This window comes from Convolutriloba macropyga, chromosome 1 (genome assembly GCF_964194025.1).
Source record: "Convolutriloba macropyga chromosome 1, txConMacr16.3, whole genome shotgun sequence".
NCBI lineage: Eukaryota > Metazoa > Xenacoelomorpha > Acoela > Convolutidae > Convolutriloba > Convolutriloba macropyga.
In genome coordinates, this window is record NC_134468.1 from 69,406,499 (window position 1) to 69,422,821 (window position 16,323).

At 36.2% G+C, this 16,323-nt stretch overlaps 1 protein-coding gene across 1 annotated transcript; it reads left to right on the plus strand.

Annotated features, from left to right (window-relative positions):
• The first annotated feature begins 2,355 nt into the window (after positions 1-2,355).
• Positions 2,356-13,772, plus strand: LOC142350951 (uncharacterized). The gene is made up of 5 exons (XM_075402981.1): positions 2,356-2,895; positions 9,384-9,773; positions 10,379-10,852; positions 11,795-12,069; positions 13,369-13,772. Exons 1-5 carry the CDS (start codon positions 2,499-2,501, stop codon positions 13,681-13,683), a joined length of 1,851 nt encoding a protein of 616 aa, XP_075259096.1. The 5' UTR covers positions 2,356-2,498; the 3' UTR covers positions 13,684-13,772.
• The last annotated feature ends 2,551 nt before the right edge of the window (positions 13,773-16,323 follow it).

The following is a 16,323-nucleotide window of genomic DNA, read 5'->3' on the forward strand; positions in this document are numbered from 1 at the left end:
CTTTTGAGAAAGATGGTAGTTTTTATCTCGTACTTTTTTTCGAAAATTTTACTTTATAGCTGTGGCCATTGCGTACAAAAATAGTTTTCTTTAATTCTTCATCAATGTTTAAATATGACACAACAATTCAGTTTTTATCAAGAGAGGTCTGTCGCGCTCGTCAGATTGAAATCTGAAAGCCAAGCTGTTAATGTTGTTAAAACAGACGTTTGGAGTGCCAGAAAAATTATTCTTTCTGATTTTTTTCAATTGTTAACGAAAAAACAAACAATCATTGGCAAAGCAAGTGGATCTTGATTTGTATCAATAATGGCTTGTACATGCATTATGGTTGCCTGAGGACCATTTTAAAATAGAATTAGCTCTACATTTACATCTAGGTTAAACAGATTTTACGTTTTCAATGTTTCTCTAAATTGCTTGGAATATGACGGTTTGGAGCATTTTATGCGATTGGGCATGTCCGACCCCCTTGTTCTGTTTCTCTTTTTTTGAAAGTCTTTATCGCTGGTTTTTTTATACGGAAAGTGTTCATTTTTTAAAGTCATTCTCTCCTTTTTTCCCATTCCCAATATTTTTTCAGTCATTAATTGGATTTAGATTTGAAAGTCTTCATCGCGACATTACTTGCTCAAGCAAGTTGCATAGCTATAATGACAAGGTCATAGTCTTAAAAGTGACATGATCAGAGTTTTCAATCAATGTTGATACCTTATAAGTACTTGCAGTTACATTTGCCCAATCGTGATGCTGACTTGGCAGTAAATCCGAGAATCCTTCACCGTGAAAGAAACCAATGAGCTAAAATTTGTGGAGCCAAAGTTTGGGTTGACAGGACGTTGTAAGTACATAAATAGAGCATTTACACTAAAAACATAAGCCAATCATCGCTAAGGTGAATGGTCGGACAAAACTTTTAAGCATCGTTCCACAACCTTTTAATCCGGTTCCGTTGTCTTTCCAGAGTCCGGAAGAACAGCGAATCAAATAAATGGCAACAGCCAACCTCTTAAGACAACAACCAAGCTCTGAAAATGCTAAATTTATGTAATCTAATCTAACATAAGCTTATATGTTGAAAATGAACTTGATAATTCCAGGCAGCAGTGGATAACAAGGGAACAACTGATCGAATCTGAGGAAATGATTATGGAATTGGGTTTTCTCTTGATCCAGGCTAATCTCGGAGGTGTCAATTGGGGCTGGATGCCTTTGATATCTAATTGTGCCTCTGTGAACAATTTATGTTGTTATTATTACTAGGCATGTTAATTAAAGGACAATTTAGGTTTGTTCTTGGCTTAGTTTACAAATATCCTACAGTCCCTGATAGGCGGGCGGGCGGAGTGCATAGATCATGGATAGATTGAGCAGAATGGGTGTACAGGGGGGGGGGGGACGAGGTTAATAGAGGAACAGAGGTGGGGTGGGGGTTGAGAAGATGGGGGAGGGGGTGTTGGGTGGTTTGAAAAAGAAAGATCTCGCGGCCGTCAAAATAGGTTTGTTATTCTTTGGCCAAATTGGGCTTACAATGCCGTGTCACCTTAAGCTCGATGAACCAATGATCTGCGAATTGATTACTAACAGCCGATAAACAAACCTTTGCCAGACTCACAAAGCGGAGTTTGGCCGCGCTTCTTTTTCACAGAGCATTTTTCACTGAGTGTTGGTCCGGGAGGCTAAATTAATGTGGTATGTCGTGGTAGACACTAAACTACCAACTGGGAGAGAGAAAAGTAGCCTTGACTGCGAGGCCTTTCCAAGTTAGTTTATGATCTTTATAATAACATATAAAGCAACTTATCTGATTTTCTAAACAATTTTTGCTGTTGTTTATCTACTTAACGACGGATAAACAAGTGAATTGTAATTTATTTTCTCTAGACTTTACCAGATTGCCATTTAGTTTATTCGCTGTTCTTCCGGACTCTGGAAAGACAACGAAACCGGATTAAGACCCAGAAGTTAAGGTTAGTTAATTAGTTATAAGTTTATTTAAACAAGCCATTAGCAGGGGGCGCCCTGGTTAAAATGGCAAGTATTTGGAAAATTAATTTGGGTACAAATTAGGCCTTTTTGTATATGTTTTGTGAGCGTTTCGCGGTAGGGGTGCAAAGCGCGTTTGAAGGTAGGAAAGAAGATCGAAATCTTGCTTATTTTGTCTTCCTAAGACCCCAATTGTCAGACCAAAATGTTTAGCTGGCGCCAAAAAAGTCTTAATTCCTGTAAATAATCTCCCAGAAGCAACAGACCAACACAGGTGTTGTTAAATAATCAGCCAATCAGAGTAGAGAACAGGCAAAAAGGTACAACCTGTTCCAAGACAGAGCATTCCTAGCTCCAATCGATTATCACCTGTTTATTTCGACATAAATTTAACTGATCATTGAAGCCTATCACAACACAGAAGAGCGCACACAATCAGTTGATAATTATAGCCATATTATATCTAAACTACCCAACTCTTAGAAGTGTTAATCACATCCAAACATCTCCCAATGCTTGCGCCTAATATCGGCTCAATGGTGCCCACAGTAGCACCCGCCGCAACCCTATCTACCCCACACAACCACCAGTCGTCCCTAGTTATTAACCCCCCACTTCATAATCCAAATACCCAAATTAATAATAACAGTAATAATAATAATAACAACAACAACAGTAATAGTAATGCCAATTCTCATAACTCGATTCCGATATCATTCGCTAACGTAATCGCAGCTTCTTCGGCAAATGCCGTGTCGTCCGCAACGTTTCCATATCTCGGAGCGGCAACTGGTAGCGGTGCATCCGCGGTGTCGTTCGGGTCGTCAGCTTCGATAGCTTCGGGACTCAACTCGGCCACCACGAACAACCAGCAGCAGATTCCCAACACAGAGGCAAAATTGTTCTGCGGTAAGTTATCACTGTGCTATTTTTGAAGTAAGTCAAACATGGAATTCACTCATAGGTTTTGAAAAAAAAACTGGGGAAGGATCTGAACTTTAATCAGAGAATAGGAAATAGAAACTAATTCGTAGATTTTATGGTTCAAAAAGATAGGATATTTTATTTAAGTTAAGGATATTATTAAGGATATTCAATTAAAGTTTACGTTAAACTGTTTTTTATTGAACAGACCTTGTACATTTTGAATCTGCAGAATGAGCTAAGATTAATTTTACCGTGCTAATTTTTATTGCGTTTCGTGAGACTAGAAGAACTTTTCAGATTTCAAAACTCTGAATTTCAGATTTTTGAAGGCTTGAAACTTAAATTTACGTATTTGAGAGTTTTCGAAATCTTCTTGCGCAGTGTACATCTGCCATTTGCAAGATCTTCGCCCCCTTGAAATGAAAGCACTAAAAATAACTGATTAGCTCTCTCAATGATCGAGCAAAATTTGAAATCAGCGTGCCAAAGTTAACAGAAAAGCTCTAGCAGGTAGTTTGAATAAAACTTTTCAATTTTATATTTAATTTTTAATTTTTAATTATATAGCGAAAGTTAATGAAAATTGCTCTTGTGGATTAATGATAATTTTAATTTTAAAAAGTTTTTGAGATATTGATAATCCACTACTTGATTTCTATTCGGTGACTTTCGCTAAATACGTGAAATGATTCCCTCTGAAACAATCCTTGCAAAAAGTTGCAACTTAAATGAGCTCGTTATTTTGTGTACACCACAGGTGTAATGAAACAGAATTTTTTCATCCTATTTTCACTGGACAGCTCCGACTTTCAAGCTTGTTCTAGAAAGTATTTGTGAAGCGCCATTTTTAAAAAACTTTACCTTCCTATTCTGTTCTCCCAAATAAAAAAGTAATTTCTTTGAGCATTTGCTTTTTAAATTAAATTTCCGATAAAAATTTCTAAAAACTACAATTGATGTGACAACTTTATCGCTAGTTTTTTTTTCAGCAGAAAACATGTGCTTATTTGTACCAAAAATAATCACAGGTACAAGTAACGCAAACATATTTCTTCCTAATAATATTAGCAATCAATATTACAGATGTCCTTAAAAATAAGCAACGGTAAATTAAAATATCTGTAATTAATTTTAAGTTTCTTTTAGTTTCTTTCAAATATTGAACTCTGAAATGAAAAGGTCGTTAGCAAAAGTAAATAAATTATTCTGAACAAAAATAAATACTCTCTCTCCTTTCTCATAAATTGACTTTTAGTCCATGTTATTTCTGAGTGCTAGCCGCTTTTAAAAATATATTTTAAAAAAATTTGCGGGTTCAGTTGTTTTCGCCATTTTGGTTTGGTTTTTATTGCGAAAGCTTTAAGACTAGATGAACACAATGAAGTCACTTGCTAATTAATTTTCGTATTCATGAATAGGCGAAGAGTTGTTTACACCTAAATATGGCAAAATACTCCTAGTTTCATTCAGTTAATACCAATATTGTACATTATTTAAAAAATTTTCGTGTTGTTCGAACTAATTAAAATGTTTTGATCGTTCGGAAACAATCTCAAGTTCTGTGAAATCAGAGTTTTAATTGAAAACACGTTTTTATATCCTTCAAGTGTTTTATTCAGTCGCACTAAGCATAGTTTGTCAAAAAATTTCTGTTCATTTTGAATTTTTTCTTTGTTTTTTTTTCCGCAAAAATTATTGATTGAGCGGAAAGCATTTTGAACAATTTTTGCAGGCACAGAGAATTAAGTTGATTCGAAATTGAATAAAGTTTGATCAGCTAATCGGTCAGTCGAAATTTTTTTTCCTGTAACTAATTAAAGATTTGAACTAATTTTTGAAAATATATTTGCAGATATGTTTTTGGATATATTTTGATTTTCGAAGAAAATCCCAGAGTTATTAATTTAACTGGTTTCCGCACCGTTCAATTAACGACATGAAATTTTGCAGAGGAAGTATGTTCATAAGAGCATAACTACTGATATCAATCTATGAAATGCCAAAAATTGAAACGAGAAAGAAAATCTTTTCGTTTTCCTTGTTACCAAAATTTTTACCCTGAAAGTATTTTTTTTGAATGAGTCAGAAGACTCATTTGAAGGCTCAATTTTTAAATGTCAGAAGTGTCCAATTGTGAACATGACATAGCAATTTCTTGAACTGTTTTTATCTTTGTTCCATTTTTGATCAATTTTTGTTCAGATTACTTGCCTGATGCAAATAAATTGTGCACTAAAGAGTGTGTTCATATTTTGTTATTAAAAATGTACACAAAGTTTTGTTCGTCTCAACAAATTGACTATCCGAGATATGAACAGGTGATCGTTTTGGCTATCGAATGGTCGAGTGACCATAAGGTAGCATTTTTCGTAAAAGTTAGGGCAGTTTATGTATCATACACACATATTTATCAACTGAAAGCCAGAAAAATGTTTCGATTGGCGAAATTTATCAATTCGACTCAATACGTAAAAATAACTATCAAATTACAAAGCACAGCTATGTAGAATGTTGCCCTGAAAAGGGCCATATAAAGGAAGCACTTTCTTTTGTATTTTTCTCTCCAAAAATTAAAACTCGATCAAAGTCTTTTTGCAGTTTGATTTTGAATTCCATTTATTATCATGACCAACTTTTAAAATATTGGAAAGATTATAAATATTTAGTTCTTAGTTTTTGTTATGCAGTTCGAGATGATCATAAATAAAGTTTTTTTAATTGTTTTTATCGAATACTCTCAACAAAGCTACAAAAATGTATATTGTAAAAATTTTGTGGGACAAATATACTTTCCTGTAATTATCGTAGAGTCAGGTGTAGAATTATTTGGACATATTTTGGTACACTTCGTCAAAAAGTGGTATTAATGATCTATTTTATTATAGAAAAAACTATATTTGTTTCTCTTAAATAATCGGTCTCCGCAATTAGTAATAAAAATAATGAAGTTTCTGCTTGACTACAGGGGAACAATTTGACCATCAGAACACCATTGCAACAATGAACAGTTTTCAGTCACACTTATATTATTATCTATTAAATAATATGAATAATACACAAAAAAAAACGAATTGGTCCGCCTTTGTTTCTGTGATTGTCTTTTATTGTGAGGGGTGTCAATTAACATTATCATCAAATTAATGGGTTCAGATTTTTCTGTTAACTGAGTTTTCGATTGCCAATCGCATGAGTATCATTCGTAAACAATGTTTATTTGTATATAAAAACTTTGAGTCGGTTTCATAAAGCCTCGGGCTGTATCAAAGATCTGAAGTTTCATCGTTTCTCACAAACTAGAAACCCTAAAATTGCCTGCCCAGGAAAGCAGAGATATGGCTTAAAGCCATAATGTTAAGGTTGGAAAAATCTTTTACAAATCAGGACCCTGAAAGACTGGGGCGAATCTCGTTGGGTAATCTCCCTGGAGTTGATATGTGACAAAAATATCGCCTAATTGGGCTAATTCGGAGCCAATATATTGACACAGTGGGTTTAACAGCTAGCGAGGTTGATAGGATCTGGAAGGATATTAGAAATAAATTGGGACTTCGATCTCTCGCCTTTTTAATCTGATGGTACGCCATTAGCTATAGCACGAAGATAAAATCAAATTCCAATAAACTCTGTTTATTTTTCACAAATCTCAAACTATAAACTTGTTCATGCTCCGATCACATGAAACGAAATCTGTGTTTTGTCGAGGCGTGATCAAACGATACTGTATTTTACTCCTCTCATTTCACCTGGTTAGACTAGTTATAAGCCAAAAATAATAACTACCTTAGTGTCAAAGTATGGTGGGGACTAGTTATAACAGTTATAACTGAGATTAACTAGTCTAATTCTGCATCAACTTTGAGTAATGACTTCATTCCAAGATAAAAAGGGTTTTAACACCTCTTGCGGTTTCCAAATTAGCAAAGTTGGGAGCAAAAGTTGATTCTTTTAACTTGCCAATAAAATAAGTATTAAAGGATAAGTTGCAATAATGTGTAACAATTAATCCACTATTTCGGAACCCTGTATATTTATGCTCTTGAATGGCGTTTGAAATAAATGCGCTCACCAAATCAGTCGAAAATTCAAAATGAAGGTTTTGGATTTGCAGGTCCATAAATTCTGAGAACTGTTTGCGTTGCCAATTTATATGGGAGAGATTGGGATACAGCATTCTGCATGTTGTAAAAAGAGATCCTGGATCTATTCATTAATGCACTCACTGACCACCCACTATGCAGTTTTACGGTAATGGGGGGGGGGGGTTGTACGATTGATGTCGAATAAATTATTGATTAAACTTCAAATTCTTTGGCTGCTCTATAATTATCATTAGATGTTTAAAAAACCGTCCAAGAAAAAGTGGCCTCCATGTCTGATGTCCAGATAGTGGGTGATGCTGGGTAAACATTTAACGCCATAATACTGAAAAAGCCTAAGCAAAGACATTGGCCGGAAATGAAAAATTATGTACTGAATGTAACCACAGGATTTCGTCGATGAAATTAAGAATGAATTACGTTCTTTCATTGTTTATTTTGCTCGCACGAGTGAAAATAACAAGTTCACGAAAGTTTAGTCCCCCCCCCCCGTATTAATCAACTACTTTACATGCGTAAAAGTTTTTTAAAAGACTTTTTTTACCGTATAATTAATGTTTTACTCAGTTGAATGATGAAATATAATTTTTTAACAAAATTTTACATTGAGGGAACAATCAAAGCCAATGGGATTAAACATGTCAAGACAATTTACCCTGTGATTGGAGGAATCCAGTAGAGTCGAACCGAGCGTAGAGCAGAATGCCATTAAATGAGATTTAAAGCCGAATATTTCCGTGCTCTGATTGGTTAATTTTAAACTCAGCACTTCAAGGACTGTTTTTTGTAAAAAAAAAATGCCTACAAAATAGCGTAACGAATTATACACAATGCAATTTGATACTTTCGTTCAATAATCAGAATACAAATTAGCAGTTACTATTACACGTATGTTTTAACATACTAAATGGCTATGGCCATGCCTCAGCGGCCCGTGGACTTGATATCAAACCATATCACAACCAAACCTGGGATTAAATCATCCGCTTGAGTATGTTAAAACATACGTGTAATAGCGACTGCTGATTTGTAGTCGGATTATTGAACGAAAATATCAAAGTGCATTGGCTATAATGACTTTGGGTAATGATATCGTGTATAGTAGCGTTAGGTATAATTACATTGGGTAAATGGCGCCCGGATAAACATGATGAGCCTAAAACTCTTTTTGCCCAAAGTAATATTAAGGTTACAGGGGATCAATAGATGCTTACAGAACTAAATTTTTGATGCTTAAATTAATGCGAAAGTAGTATCTACTAAAAGATCCTGATTGATGTTGCGAAAATATTTCGAATAAAACTCATTAGTTTTGAACAAACTGTTGGTGATGTTCTAAGTATTATGTGGGACTACTAGACTCGGCAGGTGCAACTACCGTGACCAGTACTGGCTTTGAACCAGATTTTTTTCTAAGTCAGCGTTGAAGAGTTGGAGAATCTTGCCAAAATTGTCTATATATTTTTTTATCTTCGTCTGCTATTTTTAGGCAGACGAAGATAATATGAAGACCACTTTATATAACTTTGGTATTAAAAACACAAACTCTAATAACACCTCACTTGAAAATTAGTATCAAATTACAACTCAATGTTGTCCCACTCTCTTAAAAATTTTAGCGGTTTTGAGCTTTAATATCCTTTAACTTTAATTTATCTTTAATATCAAGCGGATAATTTAATCCCAGGTTTGGTTGTGATGGTTTGATATCAAGTCCCTTGATCTGCTAAGACATGACCACGGCCCTTAGATATTATTATGCTAAATAATCGTTCTGGTAAATTTAACAATACGGTAAAACAAAATTGGCAATCGGTAAAATGGCAGGTTGGGTATGATGTCATTGGGTATAATTGGATTGGGTAAATTTCCCTGGCACCATTACACAGATCATATATAATTTATTTTCAATCGCAAAAAGATATTCGGTGGAAGCCGTACTGGGATTGTGCTATGAAACAACAATTCCATATGATATCATACTTACCTAGAGAGCAGTGCTGCCATCTTAGCATAAAAAACGGTTTTAAGCAGACTCGAGATCCATCTATGCCAGTTTTAGGCTTCAAATTTTAGACACATTTCAGATCTCAATTCGTGAATAATTTAGAAAAACGGTAGTTTCAGGAGCCCAATATGCTTATGGCAAAATTTTTTTTGCATCCTCAAAAATGAAAAAGAAACGCTTGATTACATTGAGCGAATGAATTGGACAACCAACAAAATAGTGGCAACAAAATAGAGCGCAAATTAGAGAATGGTTTTCCACAAAGTTTTCAATTGTAAATAAATTCGCGACCGCATCGTTCAGCGGTATATTTTCTTGGTCTGAGCAGAATACAATTGGAACTAAGGTTTTTCTCTATATTTTAGACTCGTCCCTTGTGGGAGCTAGACAAGCAATCACTGGTGCACCTTCGTTCACCCGCAACCCAGTCCCTTTCACATCTGGAAAAGTTTTCAACCCTGCACCCTTCCCACCACCTGTCACCGACCCAACCCTCCTCCCAGCGTTCGGTCACGACCCCTCGTCAACCCTTAATGACTCACTTTTCCCTCAACTGAGCCCAGCCAAAGTTGATCACACGTCCCTGGGAGGGTCTGTGTCTGGCACCGCGCCCAATATGGACTACTACCAGCTGCTGGAATTGACAGCTGTTGGCTATCCTTGGAAATTTGGACCTGGGTCTAGTTTCGGATCTGCCACTGGAAAGTTTGCTGGAAGTGGAACCATGAAGCAGAGCCCAGGAAGCGCCAATAATTGTAAGTGTGTTAGAGGGAAGTTGATGCTTCCCTTTTCTTATTGAAATTTGGTACAAAAGATTTAGGACTGGAATAGTTCAATTTTTATTGAAAGCTTTTGTGTCATCATAATCAATAATTTGCACATTTTACCGACAACCTTTAGGCTGATTACTGCGAAAATTATAACAAAGTTTACCTGTCCTGAAGAGGGACTGAAACTAAGTAAAACTGTAGAAAAAAAAAATCATAAATTGAGAAGAGCTATGATTGACTAAGTTTATGAGCGTGAATTTTAGATAAAATATGTCAGTTTTGTTCAAATGACCTTTCGTATTTTCTCTTCATGGTGACTATATCTAAGCGATTTGCAACTTTCTTATCAGTTTTCGTTCAAAAATTTTTCGTTTTGCGATTGTTTAAAGGTATGCATATGTTTTGAAATTGTCTGAACCAAAATTGTACCGCATTTGTACTACGATGTTTTTGTTTTGGACTGTTACTGGCTTCATAGTGATAAAGTAGGCTAAACCTTATCGTTGGCGTGAAAGTTTGCTAGCGACTCATCAACGTTTTCAAGGGAAGAAACAGAACAGATCTCTAGAAGCAATCCTTGTTTTTTTCAGATGAGTATTTCAAAACTGCTGCCCAGTTCTATGCTGCCAATTCTTGTGTACAACCATCAACATCGAACCTAACTGCACTCTCACTCACAAATAACGGAACAACAACCAGCGACACTTCGAATACAAACAACACTTCCCTTCTCACAGCTGATAACACAACAACAAACAACTTCCCTGAAGGACTTCGAGGTAGCCAGTTTGTTGGGAACCATGCCACTGGAACCCAGTACCCCACCACGTTGCAACATACTCCCATGCACCTTACACCCGGAACGTCCCAGTGCGCTTCGGAACCGCACCACCCCGCGTCTTTGTTCAACATGTTTGCTGCATCCTATGCGTACAACCCGTGTTTGCCCGGGGCATTCAAACCCACCCCGGACGGGACTTCGTTCTACGCAAGTGGAATGGCTGCATTGCGTTACTACCCTGGTGCTGCAGGCGGAATACACTTGGCATCCACGAAGCGGAAAGGTTTGTTTCCACTCAAACGGAACTAAACAGCTTTATGTAAATCGGAACACTTTCAAGCAAAAATTTTTCCAGACGTTTTGCCTGAAAGCAAAGCCTTGGTTGTATGTATGTAACCATTGCACAATGTGAAACGAAGGGTAAAAAAGTTCACTGGAATACGGAGAACGGAATTCGGAATAAGAAATATCTTTTTTTCGTCAAATTGAGATTAATTGTTAAAAATTTTTTGCGACGAAGCAAACAGGCCAATTTTGTTAAACGGTGCATGCTGTACTGTATGATGTAGCCTAAATTTACAAATTGATTTCATTGAGAGAATTGATGGTGTCTGGCTCGCTGGAACAAGATTTTTGAACATGGCTTGATCGATCTTGATAGCCATATGGACATTACATAAAGCTTGGAAAGCATCAAAGGTGAATCAAACAGTCGCCAAACTATCGTCGCTACTTTTGAGAAGTCCGAAAGAGGGGCCATCTTATCACCGAGATAATCTTTACCAAATTTTAAGCATGGCTTTATACTGATATGATTTTTCGCAATAAATATTTTTAATGAAAAAAAAGCTCATTACAAGCGTCCACCGCTGCCGAATTGTTGAGTAAATTGAAGCTTTTTTAAATAGCTGGTTTCCACTTTTGCATCTTAATACACAATAAAAGTATAGTACATTTACTCATATTTTATTCATTTAATTGGTCTGTAAGTCTCAACCACTTTCCTTGACAGTATATTGTGTTTTAAAAAGTGTTTATTTCTGCTCCAGTAGCCGGTTGTAATGATGATATTGTGTCATGAACTACTACATACGTTGGATTTGATGCAATTTAAAGAACTCTTTATGTTAATCAATTACACCTTTCCATTAAAAAGTCTACTCGACATCTGCTTTCTAACATGGTTGCTAAAAACTGAAATGTCGACCATTATTTTCTATTTCAGACTTTGAGAAAGAGTGCGTGAACTGTGGTACAACATCAACTCCGCTCTGGCGAAGAGGGGCGGGAGGCCAGTACCTGTGCAATGCATGTGGACTGTACCAGAAGATGAATGGGACGAACAGACCCCTGGTGAGGCCCAAAAGGAGGGTGACACTGTCCAAAAAGAGTGGAACCATGTGCAGTAACTGTGGCACATCTGTCACTACCCTCTGGCGCAGAAATGGCAGTGGACAGCCAGTATGCAATGCCTGTGGATTGTACTTCAAGCTTCACTCGGTTGGTAGAAGAAAAATACGAATTTAATTATCCATCATATGCAAGTTACGCAATCAATTACAAAAAACCGTTCAAAACAAATTTACAGCCAGAAATTGCAAACAAGAAGCAAATGGTTAATTGTCGTTTGAAAGGACGAGAAAGATTGCGACAATTGTCTTGCAACAAACTATAAAGCTTTAAAAATTTTCAACTGTATTACGACGAGTCAGCGGCCCTGCCAAACAAAGCACATCATTTGATTGTATTTCTAACTTCACAAAACGTATCTTAATACATGTAAAAAGGGCCTTAAAGTGTGGGATATGGTGACCAAGGAATGATTATACTAATTAGTATATACCATTAAACAACAGATCATTGTAAGTCAATATTTAAAAAAAAACATTCTAATTGGTATTATACTTTAATACTGGCACGTAATACTCACGTAGAACTTTTTTATCACAAATAATTTAATTGATTGTGCTGTGTAAAGTTTAACATAGTTTGATGAAATTATCCCATGTTGATCAATTTGTGGTCAAACCGTCCAACTTTGTCACTTAGGTGTTACATTCTTCACGATTTATGGGAACACAATCGGATAAAGTTAACTGCAGTTTATGGCCCCCACTACTTGAGTGGGATTGCTCAGGACAGTCTGAAATGTTCATAATTTGATCACTTCTAATTTAAAGAAACTTTTGCAGTGCAGAATTATGTGTTTGCACTAAAAAGTTTACATGAAAATACCCGAAAAAAAAAGGAAATGATCTGTATCATGAAGACAATTTGCCATAGATGAACTTATTTTTTCATTTGGTCATAAAAGTTTGGTCTGAGGCCCAATGATTGCAGCAATTCATTAACCACTCAGAGTTTCTTCACCGTAAATTATTAACTAATGTGCCAGAAAACTTTTTTAAACCAAAAAGGAGTCAAAATTTATTTAAAAAAAGACTGTATTCATAGTTTATAGCGATAAAATTCATTAGTTTATAGCGATTAGACATATAATTGTGTGACCATTGTCCAGAAATATGTGCGGTTTTGCGCTGGCTAGACTAATTGAGCGCAAAATGCCCATGGTGTCCGCTCGAATATGGTTTGATCGGAGGTAACTTTGGTCTGACAACTCAGCCGCCTAAGCATCCCTGATAATTCTCTGAAAGGGAAATTGCTTTAGATTTTCAAACTCTTCAGAATTGTCCACTCGCGTTATAAAATTTGCAGATAATTTCTGGCCTGTAAATCGAAGATCACAATGCTAACAAATAATTGATTTCTTTTTTATTAAACTGCAATAATAATTTTCAGGTGGACAGACCAATGTCTCTGAAGAAAACAAACATCCAAACACGGAACCGAAAAGCTGCCATAAAACTGGGCGCCTCAGGGTTCACAACACACGACTCACAATTCGTCACCGACATCAAGCCCAACCCCGCCTCCATCGCCACTTTCTCAGGCGGGTTCTCCAACAACGTCCACGGAGCCACTTCTGCTCAGAACATGTTCGGCTCAATGCACATGCACCACCCTAGCACTGCCGCGGCTTCCTTCCTCGCAATGGGATCAAACAATTCGTTCATGCCCACACCTAATATGATGGCACCTAACCGATTGTATTAGATAGCAGAACTCTGAGAAAAGCAACAAAACTTTATTTTTTGTTTGCCCAAGCTGAGCACCATTAATAATTATTGGAAACCATATATGACCCCCCCCCCCCTCCCACATATGCGCACAATTTGAAGTTTCGAGAAAAGCACAGAAACCATTCCAGGCGCTGAAAAGGATGTATGACGTTGAAAAAGCTGACTTGACTTTCAGAAAAATTTTGAAATGACTGATAAAAGAGGCGAGATTTGCGCTACAGAAAACTAATTTGTGTTGAGAATTGCTTATCTTTTTCGACACAAAAGTCAACAAATTTTCCTAGGAATTTAGCAAGCTTCTGTGCTTTCGTTCGTTTTACCTGAGTATTTGATTGAAATTGCGGCCAATCCTAGCCTAGTGACAATATTGGATTAAAAACCTAATTACAAGAAAGTAGATATTTTAATAAGATAATTACGCGAAGAAACCAAATTTATTGAAGAAAACATCAACACGATCAGTATCGGAGGTTAAACAATTTTGTTGAGCATGGTTTCCGCAGAATCTTGGGCAAACAATAATTGAATTTTGCACAGTTATTTTTGATAAATGTTTGAACTTTTTATAAACTTTGAACATAATTTACCATACAAATTTGATTTCCAAAAGCATAAACATTCCCGGGTTGAGAAATTGCGACGAAATCGAAGCAAGAACAGTCGTTTTTGGTCGACTTTTGTCGATTTCGTCGGTTTTTTATGTAGGAAATGTCGATTATCCACGTTTTTGTCGGTATTGTCGGTATTTGATGTAAGAAGTGTCGATTAGCGTAGTTTTCGTCGCTATTGTCGGTTTTGGCAGTAAGAAGTGTCGATTATCGTCGTTTTTTGTCGGTATTGTCAGTCTCAATTTGTTTTAAATACAAAAGAAATAGAGTAAAACTAAGTGACAAGTGGTGCAGTGGAGGAGAAGGTGGCAAGTAATATAGGGGTCCAAGGTTCGAATCCTGACAGGGACTGTCCGGTTTGAGCGATGTTTAGAATGGCAAAAACCGACGATTCTTACGTTAAAATACCGACGAAAACCGGTCAAAACGACGAAAAAAAAAACGTAAGGGCTTTGATCGGTTTTGGCGAAGTAAAAGCGACGAAAACCGACGATTTCTTATGTTTAAATCCGAAGAATTTCTCAACTCGGGTTATAGGTTTTCTCGAGGTGAACTATAAAAAATACCGTGTAAGTTATTTTGTTGCCCCGTAACTTGAAAAAAAATAACTGACCAAAACTTAGAGGTAATATGCATCTGATATAGATACAAATACCAACAAGGATATTCTTTAATGTGCGTTCGCAGATGTTGTTCCAACTCATCAATTGTCATTATATTGACGAGTTGGATCAAATTATTAAATTTGAGAAGATAAAAATTGGATCCTGGTCATATATTACTTTTTTGAACATGATCAAGCCCCTGCTACATGAGGTGGTTTACCAGTAACTTTATCAAACTCTGAAGGTCATCGTGCTTCAAATTGATTCTGCTGATCAAAAGACAAGAAGTGAGAAACAATTTGCAATCTCATCCTGTCCTCTGCTACCAATTATTTACTAAAAATGTTATTTGCATTCTCAAAAATTTCGAACAGATATCATTTTTGAGATTTTATCAAGTTTCATTTCATATAATCAGCCTTCTTTCTTTCACTTATAATAAAAGATGACAACCAATTTTTTTGTGGTAATGTAGATATTTTCGATTCTCTATGTTATATTTTAAAACACATTATCACATTTGGCTTTTTTGATCCATTTATTGAAACAGAAAACCAGGTTCCAGACAGTCAATAGGAGAATTGAGACGACGCAGTAACAAATGACACTTCAATGATCCTAATCTAACACTCTAAAAAATTTTAACGAAATTCGTTTTTAAAGTTTCGATAGAAGGGTGTTCTATTCCATTGGTGGTGTTGGTGATAAACCACACATTGGGAAATTCTTTTTGGATTTAATACATGGAAAGAGCGAAAGAGAAAGCTTCTTTCAAAGAAAAGCACATCAATGCAAAACGCATTATATTCACGCATTAAATTAAAGGCAATTAGCAACATGAACATTCATTGGCAAATCTAGCTGTAATTGTTAGAAGGCCTTATGTCTGCACCAATCTTTGCCGCAGATTTGTCACCAATACGTTTTTGAAGGCTAACAATATTTAGCCTGAAACCTGCGTAGTGTTTAAAAAGGAAGAAAACTGATACGCAAATCTCTACTTTGGGAGGTCTGCCATGATTGTTTGAATGGTTGTCGCACGGAAGGTTCTGCAAAAGAAGCAGTTTGACTTGATCGAAAGCAGTGAGGAACTTTGTTTAAGGTTGGCGTAACGTTGTTGTTTTATGACTGTAAGTAATTGGTTTAAGTAACTGTAAGTAAGTTTTATGACAGCACAGATGGTGGTTTGACACGTGAATATGACAGGAGAACAGGTTACCATAAATGAGAGACGCATCCAGCACGATAGGATGCATAGCTTTGGATGCTACCATGCTGCGCAATGAGCGTTGAAAACTGAACAATACTGCTGCTCCACTTGACAGATTTGTTATCAAGAACTTTTTTTAGAAACAAAGGTTTCGCCTTAAATAAAGTAATGGAGATGATGTTCGACTTCGT